Genomic DNA, 19,953 nt, shown 5'->3' with positions numbered 1-19,953 from the left:
AACTGGTGATTGCCAGAGAGGAGGTGAGTAGAAGGATGGGCAAAATAGGTGAAATGGGTTAAGAGGTACAAAATTCCAGTTATAAAATAAATAAGTCATGGAGATGAAAAGTACAGCATAGGCAATACAGTCAATAATACTACAATAGCACGGTATGGGGCCAGATGGTGACTACACTTGTGGTGGTGAGTGCTGAGTAATATATAGAATTGTAAAATCACTATGCTATACACCTGAAACTAATATAACATTGTATGTCAGTTATACTTCAACAATAAAAAAATAAAAAGCAAATCAGTATCTTATGGGGAAGCAGAGTGCCAAAGGTGCTGGAGACTTGGTGTTACTCCTCCTCTGCTCTGTCCTGTGGTAACTAAGTGACCGGGGGCCAGTCACACAGATTTCAAGGGCCTTTCTATGCCCATCTGTCAAAGGAGGGTGTCCAGGCTCCCTTAAAGCTCTGAAATTCTGATTTAGAATGCTAAAAATCAGGACCTAAGACATTAATAGCCACAACTTTAGAGAGACTAGCATCCAGTTAATACTTTAAGAAAATAAAGTGAGATAGTAACTTTTAACAGGAACCACAGGAAGAGTATCTCTATAATTAAGGCAATAAAAAAACTTTTTTTACAAAAATGCTACAGCTACAATAATTTGCTAATGGATACACAATATAAAAAGAAGTTGTGACATCAAAAATGCAAATGGAGAGAGTAAAAGGGTGGAGTCTTTATATGCAAAGTTAAGTTGTTATCAGCATAAAACAGACTGTTATAGCTGTGAGACGTTTTATATAAGCCTCACAGTCATTGCAAAGTGAAAACTTATAGTAAATTCACAAAGATAAATAGAAGACAATCCAAGCATACCAATGGAGAAAAATCATCAATTCACAAAAGAAGGCAGTAAGTGAGGAAAAAGGAACTAGGAAACAGCCAGAAAAAAAATAAGATGGCATTAGTAAGTCCTTACCTATCAATAATTACTTTTAATGTAAATGAATTAAATCCTCCAATCAAAAGGTATAAAGTGGCTAAAAAACAAACCCAACTATATGTTATCTACAAGAGACTCACTTCAGCTTTATGGTCACACACAAGGCTCAAAGTGAAGGGATGAGAAAGGGTAATTCATGCAAATGAAAAACCCAGAGAGCAGGGTGGCTATACTTAAATTAGACAAAACAGACTTTAAGCCAAAAACCGTAACAAGAGGCAAAGAAGGTCATTATTTAATGTTTAGGGGTTAATTCATCAAGAAAATATAACAATCGTAAATACATATGTATCCAACATCAGAGCACCTAAATATATTAAGCAAATAACAGATCTGAAGGGAGAAATCGATGCATATATCATCCAGACAGAAAATCAGTAAGGAAATGTTGAACTTGAGCTATACTTTAGACCAAATGGACCTAACAGACATATAAAGAACATTCTATCCAGCAGCAGCAGCAGCAGCAGCAGCAGCATACATATTCTTTTCAAGTGCCACTCTCCAGGATAGATCATGATAGGTCACAAAACAAGCCCTAGAAAACTTAAAAAGATTGAAATCATACGAAGTATTGTTTCTGATCACAATGTTATGAAACTAGAAATCAATTAACAGGAAGAAAGCTGGAAAATTCATAAATATGTGGAAATTAACACTCCTGAATAACCAATAGGTCAAAGAAGAAATCAAAAGTTATCTTGAAACAAATGAAAATGGAAATACAACATACCAAAAGAAATGACCAACAGACACATAAAAAGATGCCCAACATCAGCAATCACCAAGGAAATGTAAATCAAAACCACAATAGGAGATCCCCTCACACCTGTCAAAATGACTATTATCAAAAAGGTAAGAGATAAGTGTTGGCAAAAATGTGGAGAAAAGGGAATCCTTGTGCACTGTTGGTAGGACTGTAAATTGGCCACCATGGAAAAAACAGTATGGAGGTTCCTCAATATTAAAAGAACCATCATCTGATCCAGCAATCCCACTTCTGGGTATCCAAATGAAAAAAAAAAAATCAGGATTTCTAAGGGGTATCTGCATGTTCACCACAGCGTTATTTACAATAGGCAAGATATGGGAACATTAGGGTCTGTCTACAAATGAATGGATAAAGATGCAGTATATACATACAGTGGAGTCTTACTCAGCCATAAGAAAGAAGGAAACCCTACCCTTTGTGACAGAGATGGACCCTGTGGGCACTACACCAGGGGAAATAAGTCAGACAGAGAAAGGTAAATATTGTATGATATCACCTGTGTGTGGAATGTAAAAGCCAAATTCATAGAAACAGAAAATAGAATGGCAGTTGCCAGGGACCTGGGGGAAATGGAGAGATGTTGATCAAGGGTGCAAACTTCCAATTGTAAGATGAGTAAGTTCTAGGGATCTAATGTACACACGATGACTATAATTAACACTACTGTATTACATACCTGAAAGTTGCCAAAAGAGTAAATCTTAAATGTTCTCACCACAGAAAAGAACTAATAATTATGTGAGGTGATAAAAGCATTAATTAACGATACCATGATAATCATATTTCAGTATGTCAATGTATCAAATCTACATGTTGTATACCTTAAAACTACACAGTGGTATATGTCAATTATATCTCAATAAAGCTGAAAAAAACCAGAACTACCATATGATCCAGCTTCTGGGTATATATCCAAAGGAGTTAAAATCAGTACCTTGAAGACACATCTGTACTCTCATGCTCACGGTAGCATTATTCACAGTAGCCAAGACATGGAAGGAACCTAAATGTCTACCAATGGACAAATGGATAAAGAAAATGTATATATGTACAATGGAATATTACTGAGCCTTAAAAAAGAAAGAAATTCAGCCATTTGCAACAACATAGATAAACCCGCAGGACATTATGGTAAGGGAAATAAGCCAGACACAGAAGGGCAAATGCTAACTGACACCATTCATATGAGCAATCTATAATAGTCAGACTCCGAAAAGGAGTGCAGAATGGTGGTGGTCAGGGACTGGGGGAAATGCAGAGACACTATTCAAAGGGTACAAAGTTTCAGTCATACAGGATGAGTAAAGCCTAGAGATCTATACAGCATAGTGCCTACAATTAATTATACTGTAGTGTATAATTAAAAATTTGCTAAGAGGGTAGATCTTACGTTAAACATTCTTATCACATACACAAAATAATAAGAGAGAAAGAGAGAGAGAGGAGGGAACTTGTAAAGGTGATGGATAGTTTTATGGCATAAATTGTAGTGATGGGTCCATGGATATATAATTATCTCCAAACTGTATGTATCATGTTGCATACATTAAATATTCACAGCTTTTGGTGTGTCAATCATACCTCAGTAGTTTAAATAATTGTCTTAAGACCTAAAAGTAAAAACTAAAACAATAAAGCCTTTAAGAGAAAACATAAGAGACTAGATTCATTATTTAGATGTAGGCAGTTTCCTTATATAGGAAAAAAATAACCAAAAAAAATGATAAATTAGACGTTATGGAAATTAAAAACTTATGTTCAGGAAAAGATACAGTTAAGAAAATGAATAAGCAAAACAAAGACTGCAAGAAAACATTTATAAAACAGATATCTGACAAAGGACTAGTAGTAACCAAGATAATATAAAAACCATCTGCCTAGGGGCGCCTGGGTGGCTCAGTCGGTTGAGTGTCCAACTTTGGCTCAGGTCATAATCTCGCAGTTTGTGAGTTCAAGGCCTGCAGTGGGCTCTGCGCTGATGGCGCAGAGCCTGCTTCGGATCATCTGTCTCCCTCTCTCTCTGCCCCTCCCCCACTTCTTCTCTCCCTCTCACTCAAAAATAAACATTAAAAAAAAATCTACCTACAACTCCACAAAAACAGTTTTTAAAATGGGCAAATACAGTACAACCTTGGGTTGCAAGTAACTTGTTCTACGAGTGTTCCTCAAAACGAGCAAACATTTCTAATAAATTTTAACTTGATAAATGAGCGATGTCTTGCAATACAACTAGTATGTGACGCCCAATGTCACATGATCAGAACTGAGCCAATGGTTCTTCTCTCTCTCTCTGGCTAGCTTGGTGTGGATTGTGGATGATCATCTCCCATCTTGGATGCTCAGATGTTCTGTCTTAGGCCACAGTGTTTGGCAGAAATCAGTGATTTTTCAGAACGCTGGAAGGAGCCCACAACTGGCACTAGTGTATTTTTTGTCGCTTCAAAGCACCCATGGCCAGTCCTTTGCTTTTCCAGACAAGAGTAAGCTTAGGAATGCTCTGCTTCATTCTAGGTCAGGCTGCCTGCAGATACAGACCCTTTCCTCTGCTGCCTTCCTGTCAATTACATTAACTACAGTCTATGACAAGAGTTTATTAATACTGTACTGTAGTCAACATCTGTTAGTAATAGTAAAAGTCGTCCTACTCAATAACCCTCCTCTCTCTGGTCTCCCTCACACCAGCCATGAAGGTTTTCAAAGGTAAGTGAAGGTTAACTTCTTTATTTTTCTTTATATTTTGTATTTTATTTATTATTTTGTATTATATTACAGTATTGCAATAATTTTTATATGAATATTTTTGTGTTGTGGAATAAATCATCTGAGTTTTCATTATTTCTTATGGGGAAATGTGCTCTGATATATAAGTGCTTTGGATCACAAGCATGTTTCCAGAACAAATTATGCTCACAAACCAAGGTTTTTACTGTATTTTGAAAAGACACTTTATAAAATAAAATACATGAAAGGTAAATAATTGCAATAAAAAAGTGCTCGGCAAAATTATGCATCAAGGAGACACAAAATAAAAACTACATAACCACAGGATCAAATAAAATTAAAAGAACAACACTGGGGCACCTGGGTGGCTCAGTTTGTTGAGAGTCCAACTCTGGATTTGAGCTCAGGTCATGATCCCAGCGTTGTGGGATCAAGCCCCGCATTGGGCTCAGCACTGAGTATTGAGCCTACTTAAGATTCTCTCCCTCTCTCCCTCTGCCCCCTCCCCCACTCGTGCTCGCTCGCTCTCTAAAAAGAAAAAGACCGCCACCAAATGTCAGCAAGGATGTGGAACAACGAGAACTCTCATGCTCTACATGGGACGAGTACAAAATGCTTCAACCACTTTGGGAAAAGCTCTATTAGTTTCTAATAAAACTAATCACATACACGTACCACATTACCTACTAATCCAAATCTTGGGGATTTCCTCGAGAGAAATGAGAATGTATTTCCACACAAACACTCCAGAGTGTCATTTTCTTCAAAATAGCCAAAAACTGGAAACAGCTCAGGTGTCCATTAATAGGATAACTCATTAATAACTGATAACCAAATTGTGACACCATCACTGAATGGAATACTATCCATCAGTAAAAAGGAACGGACAAGCAATATAAATCAATCTCAAAAATGTAATACTAAGTGAAATAAGCTTTACACAAAAGTACACATTGGAGGACACCATTTATATAAAGTTACAGAATAAGCAACACTATGGCATAACAAAGTAAGAACTGTGTGAGTGGCAGGAATTGACTGGGAAGGAGCATGAGGCAGCCCCCTGGGGTAATGATAATGTTCTAAATCTCAATAGGGGTTTGGGTTCCGTAAGTATATGCATTTGTAAAAAACTGAGCAAATACACATTTAAGATTCCTGCATTCATTTCATGGAAAACTTACATCATCAGAAAAACCTGTAAAAATACTGAATTCTAGTTAATGATATGCATGTTGCAAGCTAGGGGATGCAAACAGATGTCTGCGATGTACTTAGAAATACGTTAAAAACAGGGCCATCTGGGTGGCTCAGTCAGTTACGTGTCCGGCTCTTGATCGGCTCAGGTCATGATCTCATGGTTTGTGAGACTGAGCCCCACGTGGGGCTATGCAGAACCTCTCTCTCTCCCTCCTTCTCTGCCCCTCCCCTGCTCGTGCTCGCTCTCTCTCAAAATAAATAAACACTTAAAAAATGTTAGACATAAGATAGACTGAGGGACAGAGGCGTAGATACATGATAAAACAAGTATACTAAAATGTTAAAAAGAGGTGGCTATGAAAGTATTTACCATAGGATTCTTCCAACTTTCCTGTAAGCTTGAAAATGTTCATAATAAAATACTGGGGCAAAGGGAAGAATAATACAACAGAAATCAAAGAAGGAAGAAATAGCAGAGAATGCTAAGGAAGAAACACCAGGAAGGGAAGGAATAGAAAGAACATGAGAAAAGTATTAAACCCCAAAACCAGTGAGAAAAGCAATGCCAGAGAAGGCAATAGTCCATTGTGTAGAATTCTTCTGAAAATTCAAGTAGTACTGAAACAGCCCATTGGATTTGGTCATAGGAGGGGTGTGAATGGAGGAGAGTGAAGCCACACTGAAGCGGAGAGAGAGAAAGCTGTTGGTGAGGAAGTAGAGTAAGAAGAAACCTAGCTGGGAAGGAGACCAGGGAGCTGGGGCTGCAGCTGGAGAAGGATGCGAGAAGACCAAGGACAATACTAGTGCGTGTGGATGTGGATGGCAACGACGCAGTAGAGAATCAGGGCACGTAGGAGGTAGAACCGTGTCCCCCAAAACGATATGCTTCAGTCCTAACTCCCAGCACCTGTAAATGTGACCTTATAGGACCTTTGTGGATGTGATTTAATTAAAATGAGGTTATGCTAAATTAGAGAAGGCCCTAATTCAAGGACTGGTGTCCCTATAAGAAGAGAACACAGTAAGAGGAGGAATTTGGACACAGATCCAGAGACAATGCCATGTGGCAGTGGAAACAGATATTGGAGTGATACATCTAGAAGCCAAGGAATGCCCAGGATTGCCAGCAACTACCAGAAGCTAGGAAGCAAGAAGGATTCTCCCCTAGAGCCTGCAGATAGAGCATGGCCCTGCTGACACCTGGACTTCAGACTTCGAGCCTCCAGAGTTGTGAGAAGTGATTTCTGTGACTTTAAGCCACCGAGTTTGTAGTACTTCGTTAGGACAGTGCTGGGAAACTAACACAGGAGAGATGAAGGGAAAAGAGCAAGTGGTGATAAGGACAGGGATCATGTCCTTGAGAAGGTGCCATGGAACCACTTCCAAAGTGCTCAGGGGAGGGGTTGGGCCTTTGATAGTTATCAGGGCCACCCTCTTCGGCCTAAAGAAGTATAGAATCATTCAGGGAGGATCTAAACGATCAAGGGTTTATCCAGAAGCTTTGGACAAAGAAGAATGCTTCAGACAGCCTTTGTAATAGATTTTCTGTCCGTTTAACGAACACACGATATGCAGCCTGCACATTCAAGTGACTAGTCTTCCTCTAAACATACGAGAATCAACCCATGAAACTTAAGTGCAGCGATTCTCTGCCTTCCAAAAGAAGTTTGAGAACAAAGATGAAAGTCTTACCAACAGGAACAGAAGTCAGTGCGCGGCCAAGGGGCAAAACAAAACCACCACACAGAAAGCTTGGTGATCCACATTCGGGAAGCCCCTTACCTTGAGCTGCTGCTGAAGTTCACTGTTCAACCGGGCCAGCACCGCGTTTGCCTCTTTATTTTTGCGGATAGCAGTTTGAATAGCCTTCTTCTGTTTGGAAGACTGTCTATAAAAAAGTACAAACAGTTTGGTGAACTAGAACCCAGAGGTCCAGACCCTTGTGGGTCCAAACACTCGGATTCATGGGAAGTGCTAAACGAACAAGGGACCAATGTCACAGGGCTCCAAAAATAAAATCATACATTCACAGACAGGCAGCAGGCAGGTGCACACCAAATGAAACAAATTTGTCGGGATCAATTATTTACACCTGAAGTAATTCCCATTTTATAACTTGAAGAAAAGCTGTGAATTGGACCTTTTCAAACCTCGCATTCCATTTATTCCCAGACAATTTAATAAGTATTTCTTCCTGACAAACCACATTAACTAGAATGCCCTTTTTGTGTAAGCATTAATGGCATTTAAAAGACCTGCAGGTGGCCCCTGTGGACAAGTCTGAAGGAAATGAATAGAAGAACATTCTCTTTAGCAAAAATCCTACATTAACTTAGCCAGCCTGTATAACTCTCCTTCATTTCTTCATTGTTAGGCATAAACGCTTGAGTGTATGTGAGTATGCTCACATGTGTGCATTCACCAGCACACATCTGTGGCACTGAGAAAAACAGAAATGTTTTAATACCAGTATCCCCAAATTAAGTCAATAGTAAATTCACAGAGCAGGTATAACTAGGGTGACCACATGTTCCACTCTGCCCATTACAGTCTCTGCTTACACTGCTTGTCTGGCCCTAATTATTCTTAGAACCCTCTTTCTCTTTCAAAGCTGTCTACAGTTGGGATGATAAATCAATGTGATTGCATAACCTATAGCCCTATATCCCACAGCAAAAAATACTGAATTCTCAGAGGAAAAAAAAAACCCAGACATATTTGTAATCAGTGAGAGGTGGATTCTAGGTGAGAGCAACTCAGCCAGAGTTGCTGGCTGTGGAGACAGTGACCACTGTGGAGATCTGATTAATATTCGCTAAGAATGTACACTATGGTACCCACTCTGCTACAATCTGCAGAAGGCATACTCCCTTCCCCAACAAGTTTAAAGATGAATTTTTTTCCATCCATAAATAGGCATGGAAGAGGCTTTAAAATCTACGTTTAGAAAGATAAGGATTGACCTTCCGGTTTCAGGACAACATAAAGTAGAAACACTTCTCTCTACCCACCAAGTACAGTTAAAATCCTGGACATGATATATAAAACAAACATAAGATTACTTGAAAAAGGGGCACCTGGGTGGCTCAGTCAGTTAAGCGTCTGACTCTTGATTTTGGCTCAGGTCATGATCTCACAGTTGTCAGATTGAACCCCACGTTGGGCTCTGCACTGACCACGCAGAGCCTACTTGGGATTCTCTCTCTCTCCCTCTCCCTCTGCCCCTCCTTCTCTCTCCCTCTCTTTCTACTCCTCCCTCTCCCCTCCCCCACCCCTCCCCCTCTCCCTCAAAATAAATAAACTTAAAAAAAAAAAAAAAAAAGATTACTCCAAAAAGTGAAGGCGGCAAACCAGCTAGGGAACTTGGTACCCAGGGAAATACATAGCAGTGAATTTCCTGAGTTTTCTTTTTTGCTTCATATATTCCAGACTAGATAGTGGAGAAGTCAGAAATCCATAAATGCCAATAAGGGCAGACATAAAAAAGCACCTTCCACCAAGCCCAAATGCTGCTCTCTCTAGTGAAATGACTTGGAAGGGGGCAGCCTAGCAAGACATAAATTAGGCAAAGTATCTCTCCTGGAGATAGATGCAAAATCTTTTAATAAAATATTAACAAATTGAATTTATCAATATATTTAAATACTATACATCATGACCAAGAGAGTTTTATTCCAGAGATGCAAGACTGATTTAATATTCAAAAGTCAATCAGTATAATCCACCATCCTGACAGTTGAAAGAAAAAACTCACATGATTGTATCAACCGATATAGAAAAAGCACTGGTTAAAACTCAATACCCATTTCAGGATAAAAACTCTCAGAAAACTGTGAATAGAGGCCAAACTGCTCAACTTGATGAAGAATTTCTACCAAAAAAGCCACAGCTAACATCATACATAATAAAAAACTGAATGCTTTCCCCCTAAGATGAAGAACAAAGCAAGGATTTCTACTCTCATTATTATTTTCAACACAGTGCTAGAAGTCCTAGCTAGCACAATAATTCAAGAAAAAGAAATAAAAGGCACACATATTGGAAAGAATGAAACTGTCACTATCTGCCGATGGCATGATGACCTATATAGAAAATTCCACGGAATCTATAAAAAAAAATTCTCAGAACTATTATTTCAGCAAGAATAGAAGTGTGTTTGGAGGACAGAAGATTAACATACAAAAATCAATAGAGTTTTGATACAGTAACAATGAATACTTGGGGAAAAATACAGTATCACTTACAAAGATTCAAACAGAAATTCTTAGATATATCAAAACAGATACAAGATTTACATACTGACTTTATTCCACTGGATATTCTTTCCTGCTTTGTCAAAGTCTAGTTGGCCATATGTTTGTGGGTCCATTTCTGGGTTCTCTATTCTGTTCCATTGATCTGAGTATCTGTTTTTGTGCCATTACCATACTGTCTTGATGACTACAGCTTTGGAATACAGCTTGAAGTCCGGGATTGTGATGTCTCCTCCTTTGGTTTTCTTTTTCAAGATTGCTTTGGCTATTCTGGGTCTTTTCTGGTTCCATACAGATTTTAGGATTGTTTGTTCTAGATCTGTGAAGAATGCTGGTGTTATTTTGATAAGTATTGCATTGAATATGTAGATTGCTTTGGGTAGTATTAACATTTTAATAATATTTGTTCTTCCTATCCAGGAGCATGGATCTTGCCATTCGCAACTATGTGGATGGAACTAGAGGGTATTATTGCTAAGCAAAATTGGTCAGAGAAAGACAAATATCATAGGACTTCACTCATATGAGAACTTCAAGATACAAAACAGATGAACATAAGGGAAGGGAAGCAAAAATCATATAAAAACAGGGAGAGGGCCAAAACCTAAGAGACTCTTATGTCCAACCAAACATGGAGAACAAACAGAGGGTTATTGGAGGGGTTGTGGGAGGGGGGATGGGCTAAAATGGGTAAGGGGCATTAAGAAATATACTCCTGAAATCATTATGGGTCTATTTGCTAACTTGGATGTAAATTAAATAAATAAAATGGTAAAAAAAAAAAAAAAAAGATTTACATGCTGAAAACTATGCAACACTAATGAAAAATTAGAATCAAAATAAATAGAGAAATATTTATCATGTTCATGGATTGGATGACTCAACATAGTAAAGATATCAACTTCTCCCCGGGTTGATACAAAGGTTACCACAATTCCTACTGAAATCTCAGCAAGATTTTTGTAGATCAGTACAAAATTACTCTAAAACTTACATGGAAGGTCAGAGGAATCAGAATAGCTAAAACAATTCTAAAAAATCCTAATAAAGTGGGAGAAATAGACATTTTATTATAGAGCTATAGTAATCAAGTAAATAAGTAATGAAGACAGGAATCAGTACTGTGTGGTATTGACAAGAGGAAAGACACACAGATCAGCCAAACAGAACAGAGAACCCAGAAACAGATTCACATTGGTACAACTTAGTTTTGACAGATGTGCAAATGTAAGTCAATGGAGCAAGTCTTTTCAACCAACAGTGCTGAAGCAGTTCAACATCCACAAGCCAAAAAAAAAAAAAAGGAAAAGAACCCTGACCTAATGGATCCAGCAAGTTAAATATAAAGTGTAAAATTGCAAAACTTTTAGAAGAAAACACACGAGAAAATCTTTAGGACCTAGGGCTTGGTGAAGAGTTTTAGATGCGACAAAAAAAGCACGATCCATACAAGAAAAAAAAAATCAATAAGCTGGACTTCTTCGAAATTTTAAGAGCTTTCACACTACAAAAGACTGTTAAAGAGGATGAAGTGACAAGCTACAGACTGAGAGAAAATATATTCAAAACACGTATCTGACCATATATATGTATTTAAAACACATAAGGAACTCTCAAATCTCAACAACAAAAAACAATTCAATTAGAAAAGGGGCAAAGGACTTCAAGAGACGTTACCAAAGAGGATATATGATGGCAAATACACACATGAAAAGACGCTCAACATCACTAGCCATTAGGGAAATGCAAATTAAGACCACAATAGGATAGAACTACACACCTATTTGAACAGCTAAAGTGAAAAAAAATAGTGACAATACCAAATGCTGGTGAGGATGTGGACACACTGCACCTGCCATACATTGCTGGTGGAAATGTAAAATGGTAGAGCCATTTTGGAAAACAGCGTGGCAGGTTCTTTAAAAACTAAACATATACTCAACACACAACCCAGCAGTCACATTCTTGGACATTTATACCAGAGAAATCAAAAGTTATGTACACATGAGAACCTGTACACAAGATGCTCATAGTAGCTTTATTTACAATTCTGAACAACTAGACACAACCAAAACGTCTCTCGCCAGGCAAATGGCTCAACAGACTGTAGTACATCCATACCACAGAATACAGCTTAGCAGTGTGGACTGAGATACATAACTTGGATGTCAAGGGACTGTGCCAAGTGAAAAAAAGCCAAACTCACAAGGTCACATGCTGTGCGATTCTATTTATATAATATTCTCAAAATGACAAAACTATAGATAGGGGAAATAGATCAGTCGTTGCCAGGGGTAAGGAATGGTGAGGAGGACGGGGTAGGTCTGACTTCTGTACCTTGATTACAGTGGTGGTTACAAGACTCTACACGTGGGATTAAATGACACAGAACTACACATACATTGCCCCAATGCCAGTTTCCTGGTTTTGATATTATACTACAGTTGGGTAAAATGTTATCCATTAGGAGAAACTAGGCGAAAGAACACAGGACTGGGGCACCTGGATGGCTCAGTCGGTTAAGCATCTGAGCTTGGCTCAGGTCATGATCTCATGGTTTGAGAGTTTGAGCCCCGCATCGGGCTTGCTGCTGTCAGCACAGAGCCTACTTCGGATCCTGTGTCCCCCTCTGTCTGCCCCTCACCTACTTGCACGTGCGTTCGCTCTGTCTTGCTCTCTCTCTCAAAAATAAAACATTAAAAAAGAAGAAAATAGATTAAAAAAGAAAGATACACAGGACTGCTCTGTACAGTTTTTGTAATTTCTTGTGAATCTGTAATTATTTCAAAATAAAAAGTTTAAAAAAAGATGTTGATCAGAACTTGATGTCCCTCCTTAAACTACCACATTATGTGTGCTCAGTTCCTAACAGTTTCCTCCTTCTTTGGGAACTGTCTCCATCTCCTCCCACCTCCTCCACTGGGATGGGCCCCTGGCAGGCAGTCATATTTGTCTTAAGAAAACCTTCACCTCTATTTTGACCCTTGAGTGGATGCTGGCCCATGCTGAGCTGACCAAATTCTCCCTCCAAAGGATCTGGGTTATAGCTAATAGTTCAGTTCAGCCTGGGCCCAGCACAGAGAGAAAGTAATCTCTGGAGTTGTAGGTGCTTGAGGAGTCTTCACAGATAAAAATGTCAAAAACACCCTAAGAAAATTGAAAGGAATGAGAAGGCACCCCAAAGGGTTTGCAATCTTCTCTTCCAACCCACTCCTAATCCTGCCGCGGATTTCTATGAGTCACCCCTATATCCTTATAATAAAGAGAATGGTTTTGCTACCTCAAGTTGCTTTTTATCATTTGCTACAAAGGAGGCCTAAATAACACCAAGATAGGATCAAGCCCAGAATACCTATGAAGAGGTCAGCAAAGCATTTAACTTGCCCCATCCTCTTAAGAGTTGCTTCTGCAGTTTGTCTCTTCAGGTTCTTGTAATATTTTCACTCACTGTTCCAGGCCAGGCTCTAACTGGCCTGGTTTCCACGGAGGAAAATGAAGGAGTAACAGTTAAGCAGACATTTACTTTGTCTGGTTCTACTGTGTGTCATGCTATCTATCAATTAAGAACTGCAGCACTGTGAGGCACTGTCCACTCAAGGTTTTGCGGCCGACTATCCTCCAAAACCTATTCCTGTGCCCTCTTGTTTGCAGTAGCCAGCCTATCATCTGCAGTTGAATGAGGTACACGCCATCCAACCAAAAAACTCTATTTCCCTGTCTCTACTGCAGGTAGGTAAGGCTATATGTCTAACTCTGGGCCAAAGGGATCAGAGAGAAGTGATGTGTGCCACTTCTGAGTCATGTCCTTAAAAGTAATCTCTTTTCTCTCCATTTTTTCTTTCTCCTCTCTGGGGCCCAGAATATGAACATGCTAGTGAGCCATCTGCAACCACAGGGATAAAGGGAACCCCCATGGGGATCTAGAACAAGAACACAGGAAGGCACCTGGGTTCCTGGGCAGAGCTACTCTATGCTTTGACTACTCACCATCTCAGATTTTTACACAGGAAAGAAGGCAATTTCTACGTTAGCTGAGTGGCTGTTACCTGGGTTTCAATCAAACAGCTGAATCAATATTTGAAAGAATATAAACTAGGGTCTCGTGATGAGAAAAATCTTCTTGGCCTCCAACCTGAGCCCTGATTTCTCCCAAGGAATTATGAGTACAGCTTCTAAGAAATGAAGTTGTATTGCCTTTTCTCTACTTGGAAATGGTAGATTTCATTAGGGATGACACTCATCAGCCCCACAGACATTCCAGTGCTGCCAAATATGAAGCAGGAAGAAAAACAGAATCCCAACCACATTGAGAGTGTCATGCAGGCAAGCAGACACTGCCACACTGGCTTCTGGGTATGCCCTGGGGTGGTCCAGGACGCTGTGGCCACTGGCACAGTTTCAGTCATAGTACTGTTACACAACATCCTCTCTCTCCAAACTGTTCAAACAATTCTATTTTCCCAAAGTTCATCTTTACTAGATAGGCGAGATGTGAGGCAAAACCAAGTAAACCAAAGTATTTCTTTAAAAAACCCATTTTTGTCCTTAGGAGCAGCTCATTAATGATGACACAATACAAGAGGTGTTTATTAGTTATAACCTGGACTCAGCAGCTTGCGTGGAGACAATATTTTATTTTTCTTTTGTCCTAAATGGAGTAGACGATGATATCTGAAGAAGAATTTGTTTCTTACAATAGGTCAGTGCTGATGTTGATTTCCCAAAGAGCTGATGACCACTTTCCAACTAGTCTTTTTTTTTTTTTTTTTTAGCCTTTCTTAACCAGGGTTCTGTTAGGTAATTAAGAAAATGATTTGTGACTCTCTTCTCATTTTTCCCCAAACAATACATAGTAAAGACCACTCCAGATGCATGAGAGAGATTAATTTCCTACAGACAAGAGATGTCTAAGCGCATGAGAATTTAATTCTTTCCCCAAAAAACCATGGGTGAATAAGAACTATACATCATGTTTCTGGCTGTCTCTCTCTCCAGGGCTTAAAAAATTATGAATGCTGGGGTGCTTGGGTGGCTCAGTCGGTTAAGTGTCTGACTCTTGGTTTCGGCTCAGGTCATGATCTTGTGGTTCATGAGTTCATTGGCTGTGTGCATTGTGAGTGCGTTGGGCTCTGCGTGGACAGTGAGGAACCTGCTTGGGACTCTCTCTGTTCCTCCTCTGCTCGTTCTCTCTCAAAATAAATAAATTAAAACAATTTTTTTCATAAAAATAAAATAAATTATGAATGCTAAGTTGCTTCTTATCACTCCAAAATAAACTGGTCTAGGAACTAAAACAAGCTGTATGAAATTCATCCCTGCCATTTACAGCACTATTTGTGTTGCTGGTGGCCAGGAGACTCTCTCAGCCTGACACCACATGTGTCATCTAACTAGTGAGAGAGTATCACAATGAGGGACAGTCCCTAAACAGGTAGATAAAAGAAAAAAGGATCTCCTTTCAACAAACGGTACGGGAACAACAGGATATCCACATGCAAAAGAATGAAGCTGGGGCCCTTCCTCACACTATACACAAACATGAACTCAAAATTAACCATGGATTTCGATGTAAGAGCTAAAACTACAAAATCTGTAGAAGCAAACACAGGAAAAAATCTTTATGAACTTGGGTTAGGCAATGGCTCCTAGCTATGACACTAAAAGCACAAGTAACAAAAGGAAGAAAAATAGATAAACTGGACGTCATCAATATTACAAACTTTTGCACTGCAAAGGACACCTTGAAGAAAGTGAAAAGACAACCTACAGAATGGGAAAGAATACTTGCAAGTCATACATCTGACAAGGGACTTGTATCCAGAATAGGCCAAGAACCCATTACTCAGAATAAAAAAAAAAATCTGAGCAAAAAAGGGCAAAGGATCTGAGTAGACATTTCACTGAAGAAGATACACAAATGGCCAATAAATATATGAAAAGATGTTCAACCTCATTAGGCAAGAGGGAAATGCAAATCAAAAGCACAATAAGATACCCCTTCACACCCACTACGATGGTTGTAAAAATTAAAAAAACAAAAACAAAAACAGATAACAACAAGTGTTGGAAGAAACTGGAGAAACTGGAACTCTCGTTTGTTACCCACCAAACTGTAAAATGCTGCAGTCACAGTGGAAAACAGTTTGGCAGGTCCTCAAAATACTAAATAGAGAGCTGCCATATGACCCAGAAATTCCACTCCTAAGTACATACTGCAGACAAATGAAAACGTAAGACCACACAAAAACTTGTACACAAAGAGTGTACCAGTGATGTTCTTTCTAGCTTCAAAGTGGCAACAACCCACATGTCCATCAAGTGAGAAATGGATAAATACAACGGGGTCTATCCATGTAACGGAACATTACTGAGCAATAAAAAAAGAAGTACCCATTTGTGCCACAACACAGATAAACCTTGGACACGCAATGGTAACTGGGAAAAAAGCCAGCCACAAAAGACCACATGTTGCATGATTCCATTTACATGACATGGCCAGAACAGGCAAATTTATAAAAAAAAAAAAAAAAAAGAAAGTAGATTAGTGGTTGCCTGGGACGCAGGATGGGGAATGGAAAGTGACTGCTAACGGGAATGGAATTTCTTTTGGGGGCAATGAAAATGTTCTAAAATTAGATTGCGGCAACAGCTGCACAACTCTGTGGATATACTGAACACCACCGAACTGTACATGGAAAAGGGTGAATTGTATGCTATGTGAATTATACCTCAATAAAGCTGTTTAAAAAAACAGACGAAGGAAAAAAAATGAAAAAGATCTCTGCGTGAGAGCCCCACCAGCCACCGTCTGTGCGCTCTGGAAGATGCCGCGGCCACCCCTGACCGGCGGGAATGTGAAACAGAGACTAAAGCGGAAAGCTGGGGGAGCACTCGGAAGCGAGTTTAGCCATCTCTGTCCCTGACGGGGATCCGTCCCCTAGGCCTGAGGGTGACAGGAAGATGGTCGAGGCTGTCAGCGGCCAGTAAGGACAAAACACACTTCCTTTATGCACTGACACCGTTAGGAAATGATCCATTTGGAAAAACAGATACAGACACCATCCTGTGAAGAATAGTGCCACACAAATTCAGAACGGGGTTTGGGCTCCAAAGGCAAGTTGCACCCCCAGAGTCTGTTGCTTCTCCTTCCACAACAGTGGAAATGGGAGAAGCCCACAGCAGCCCCTGGGCTCTGCGAGGCCTCAAGAGCAGTGTCAGGGCACATCTTGAGCACTGACATTAGTGACCAGTCCAGCTCACTTGCAAAGTCATGCACAGCAGCAGGTTTCTGCCCTCAACACCTCGCTCGATTTCACTAGTGGGAAACTGAGGCAAGTGACAGCCTTCCTTAAAGCCAAAGCCTTCTGGAGAAAAATGGTTTGTCCAAGAGCACTGTTCTCTCGGCTCCCGGCCATGTCCACAGGTGTGCCCCCCTCCCTCCAATGTCTGTTACAGCCAGTCACATGGGCATTTTGGATGCTCCACATGCAACCATTCTGTGCCGAGATGAGTGAAAACAGGCAATTTTCATGGGGACTGAGAAGAAATCACAAGCCACATCTACTGAAAGCTGGGTCTAAGGGTCATGAAGCTAACCATTCGCCCTGGGGCAACAGAAGACAGGTCAAGAGGGAAGACTGGCATCTCTATCACTGTCTTCCTCCTCGGAAAACGTGGGCCCCCATAAGAAGAGGGGTGGGAAGGAGACAAAGAGGAGGGAAGGAAGGAATCAAACCAAAATGCTACAGCTTTGTACTCGCTCGCCCCTTGGGGTGGTGGTCTCTTTCTAGGGGACTAGCAGGTTGTAACAGTACCACAGAGATGACTAAGACGAAATACAACCATAAAATCACACTCTTCTATGGCCATGAATATAAATGTAAACATATTTACATTTACACATGCGTGAAGATTTAAAAGGTAGTCTCCGACCTTACTGATCTGATGGACTTACTTTTGGACTGCCGCGTGGGGTTTCACAGTCGCTGCCGATGCTGGCCCGCCAACAGCGGTAGAAGTGTCTTGGTTTTCTGTAGCTGGGTTTTCAGGTCGGAATTTCCTTCGGATGGGCTTTGATGGAGGCTGAGAATACGGTATGTCCTGCGGATTAAATACAAAACAATAAAACCCAAAAGTTAAAAACCGAAATGCTCCCCCATTATGCCAAAGCCCCATGTTCCTCTAGGTCAGGCGTGTGCTCTGTTCCAACTCCACACCCGAGGATAAAAGGCAAATTCGTGGCTTGGCAAGAACTGGAGGGACACAGGCATCAGGTTCCACCCTCCCTCTCCTCCTTTTCTGAACGCTGTGTGCATCTCACACCACGAGGCCTTTTCTAACTGAAGACAAAGCTCACTCTTGCCTCACTTTGGGGCTTTGGGAATATGTTAGACGTTTTGAAGTTTGTGATGGTCTCAGTCATCTGCTCCTCATTCTTCCATTCCCAATTCCTACATGAAGTCAAGCTCAAGGTCCACAATGTCGTCTTCTAAATTTTTTAATGTTTATTCATTTTTTTGAGAGACAGAGACAGAGCACAAGTGGGGGAGGGGCAGAGAGCTAGAGGGAGACACAGAATCAGAAGCAGGATCCAGGCTCTCAGCACAGAGCCCAATGCGGGGCTCGAACCAGCGAACCGTAAGATCATGACCTGAGCTGAAGTCGATGCTTAACCGACTCAGCCACCCAGGTGCCCCAGCAAGAGCCACAATGTCTTCTGGGAGGAGACAGCCAGCCTGCTTCCTGGGAGGCCCCTCCTCACCCATGCTCCTGAGCCCAAGGCCAGTGTTCTGACCAGACAAGGGTCTGAGAAAAATGGGACCAGTAAGAAGAGGATGAGGTGAACAGAGAACACAACGAGTGAGTGATGCCTACTGAGCAAAATGACCTGGGACTCAGAGACATGGAGGAGGGGGGTGAGGCTAAAGTGAAGACACCAGGACTCAAGAGGGCACCATGGCACACAAAGAGCAGACTGCCCTCCCCCAGAGGCACTCCCAGAGGCTCAGCAGCACGCAGGGTTCTGCTAAAGGCACCTGGCCCTCCCCACCATACCGCCTGAACTTGCCAAAAGCAAGGCCGCCAGATTTAACTGGGGTGTTGAAGAGGGAAGTGCAAACTGTCAGTGGCATCAAGGTCAGGCCCAAGAATCATCAGCACCCTAATCTTCACAAAGAACCCACATCCTAGGAAACCCGAATCATTAACATTCACCTCAGGACACAAAAACCATGAAAGAGATTTGCAAACAAAGACAAGGGGGGGGGGCGGCTCATAATGCCATGACAGTAGCACCTTCCCCTTGGCCTTACTTACCTTCTTTGCTGGACTGCTCTCTGCAGCTTGGGAGGGGGCTCTGTTCAGCTGGGGGTGTAGTTCAGCCTCAGGCGCTTGCTCAGACTGTAGCAAAATATCACACAGAAGATAAAAATGCAGAAACATAACCACCTAAATATATAATGAAGAAAACTTAGAAAAAGTCGCTAAGTGGAAGTTGATTTAGACCAACTTACAGCCAAGCATGGTCAGGTCTTCAGATCCTTGAGAAAAAGTTCCCTACACCCTGTCATTCCCTCCCATGCTCCCTTCCAGCATTGTTCAATCTTAAGAAAAGAAGTCACGGTTATGTCTGTAACTGGACATACATATTGCAAAACACTAATGCCTTATAAGTGCAAACAAAAAAAATTAGGATTATCAGGAAAAAAAAGGCACTGGGAAAGGAGTCAAAACTTTAACCCAAGCACTAACAAAAACAATAACCATAATAATAATAAAAAAACACTTTAAAAATATTTTTTAAATGTATTAAATTCCTAAGAAAACCAGATAGGACTCTTTACCTTTAAAAAGGTAGGGATGGGAGAGCATGATGAAAGGAGTCAACAGAAGGGTTGAGGCCACGGAGTGGTATGGAATCAATGAATAAATGCACCAAGATTGGCAAGTAATGCTCCCAAAGCCCGTCAAGGCACAGCAGGTGCCAGAGAGCCAAGCAGCAGAGCACAG

General features: G+C 40.7%; 1 protein-coding gene across 4 annotated transcripts in view; it reads right to left on the bottom strand.

Annotated features, from left to right (window-relative positions):
- The window catches only part of REPS2 (RALBP1 associated Eps domain containing 2), a 211,506-nt gene that overhangs the window by 13,072 nt on the left and 178,481 nt on the right, over positions 1-19,953 (bottom strand). For all 4 annotated transcript variants that reach the window (XM_042973696.1, XM_042973697.1, XM_042973699.1 and 1 more), the window contains 3 exons: positions 19,261-19,344; positions 17,900-18,045; positions 7,475-7,580 (listed from right to left, as the gene is read on the bottom strand). In XM_042973696.1, the coding sequence (XP_042829630.1) occupies positions 7,475-7,580; positions 17,900-18,045; positions 19,261-19,344 (336 nt within the window). The remainder of the gene's footprint in view (positions 1-7,474; positions 7,581-17,899; positions 18,046-19,260; positions 19,345-19,953) is intronic.

Source organism: Panthera tigris, chromosome X, assembly GCF_018350195.1.
Source record: "Panthera tigris isolate Pti1 chromosome X, P.tigris_Pti1_mat1.1, whole genome shotgun sequence".
Taxonomy (NCBI): domain Eukaryota; kingdom Metazoa; phylum Chordata; class Mammalia; order Carnivora; family Felidae; genus Panthera; species Panthera tigris.
Note: the sequence above shows the minus strand (reverse complement) of the source record. Positions and strands in the feature narration are given on the sequence as shown.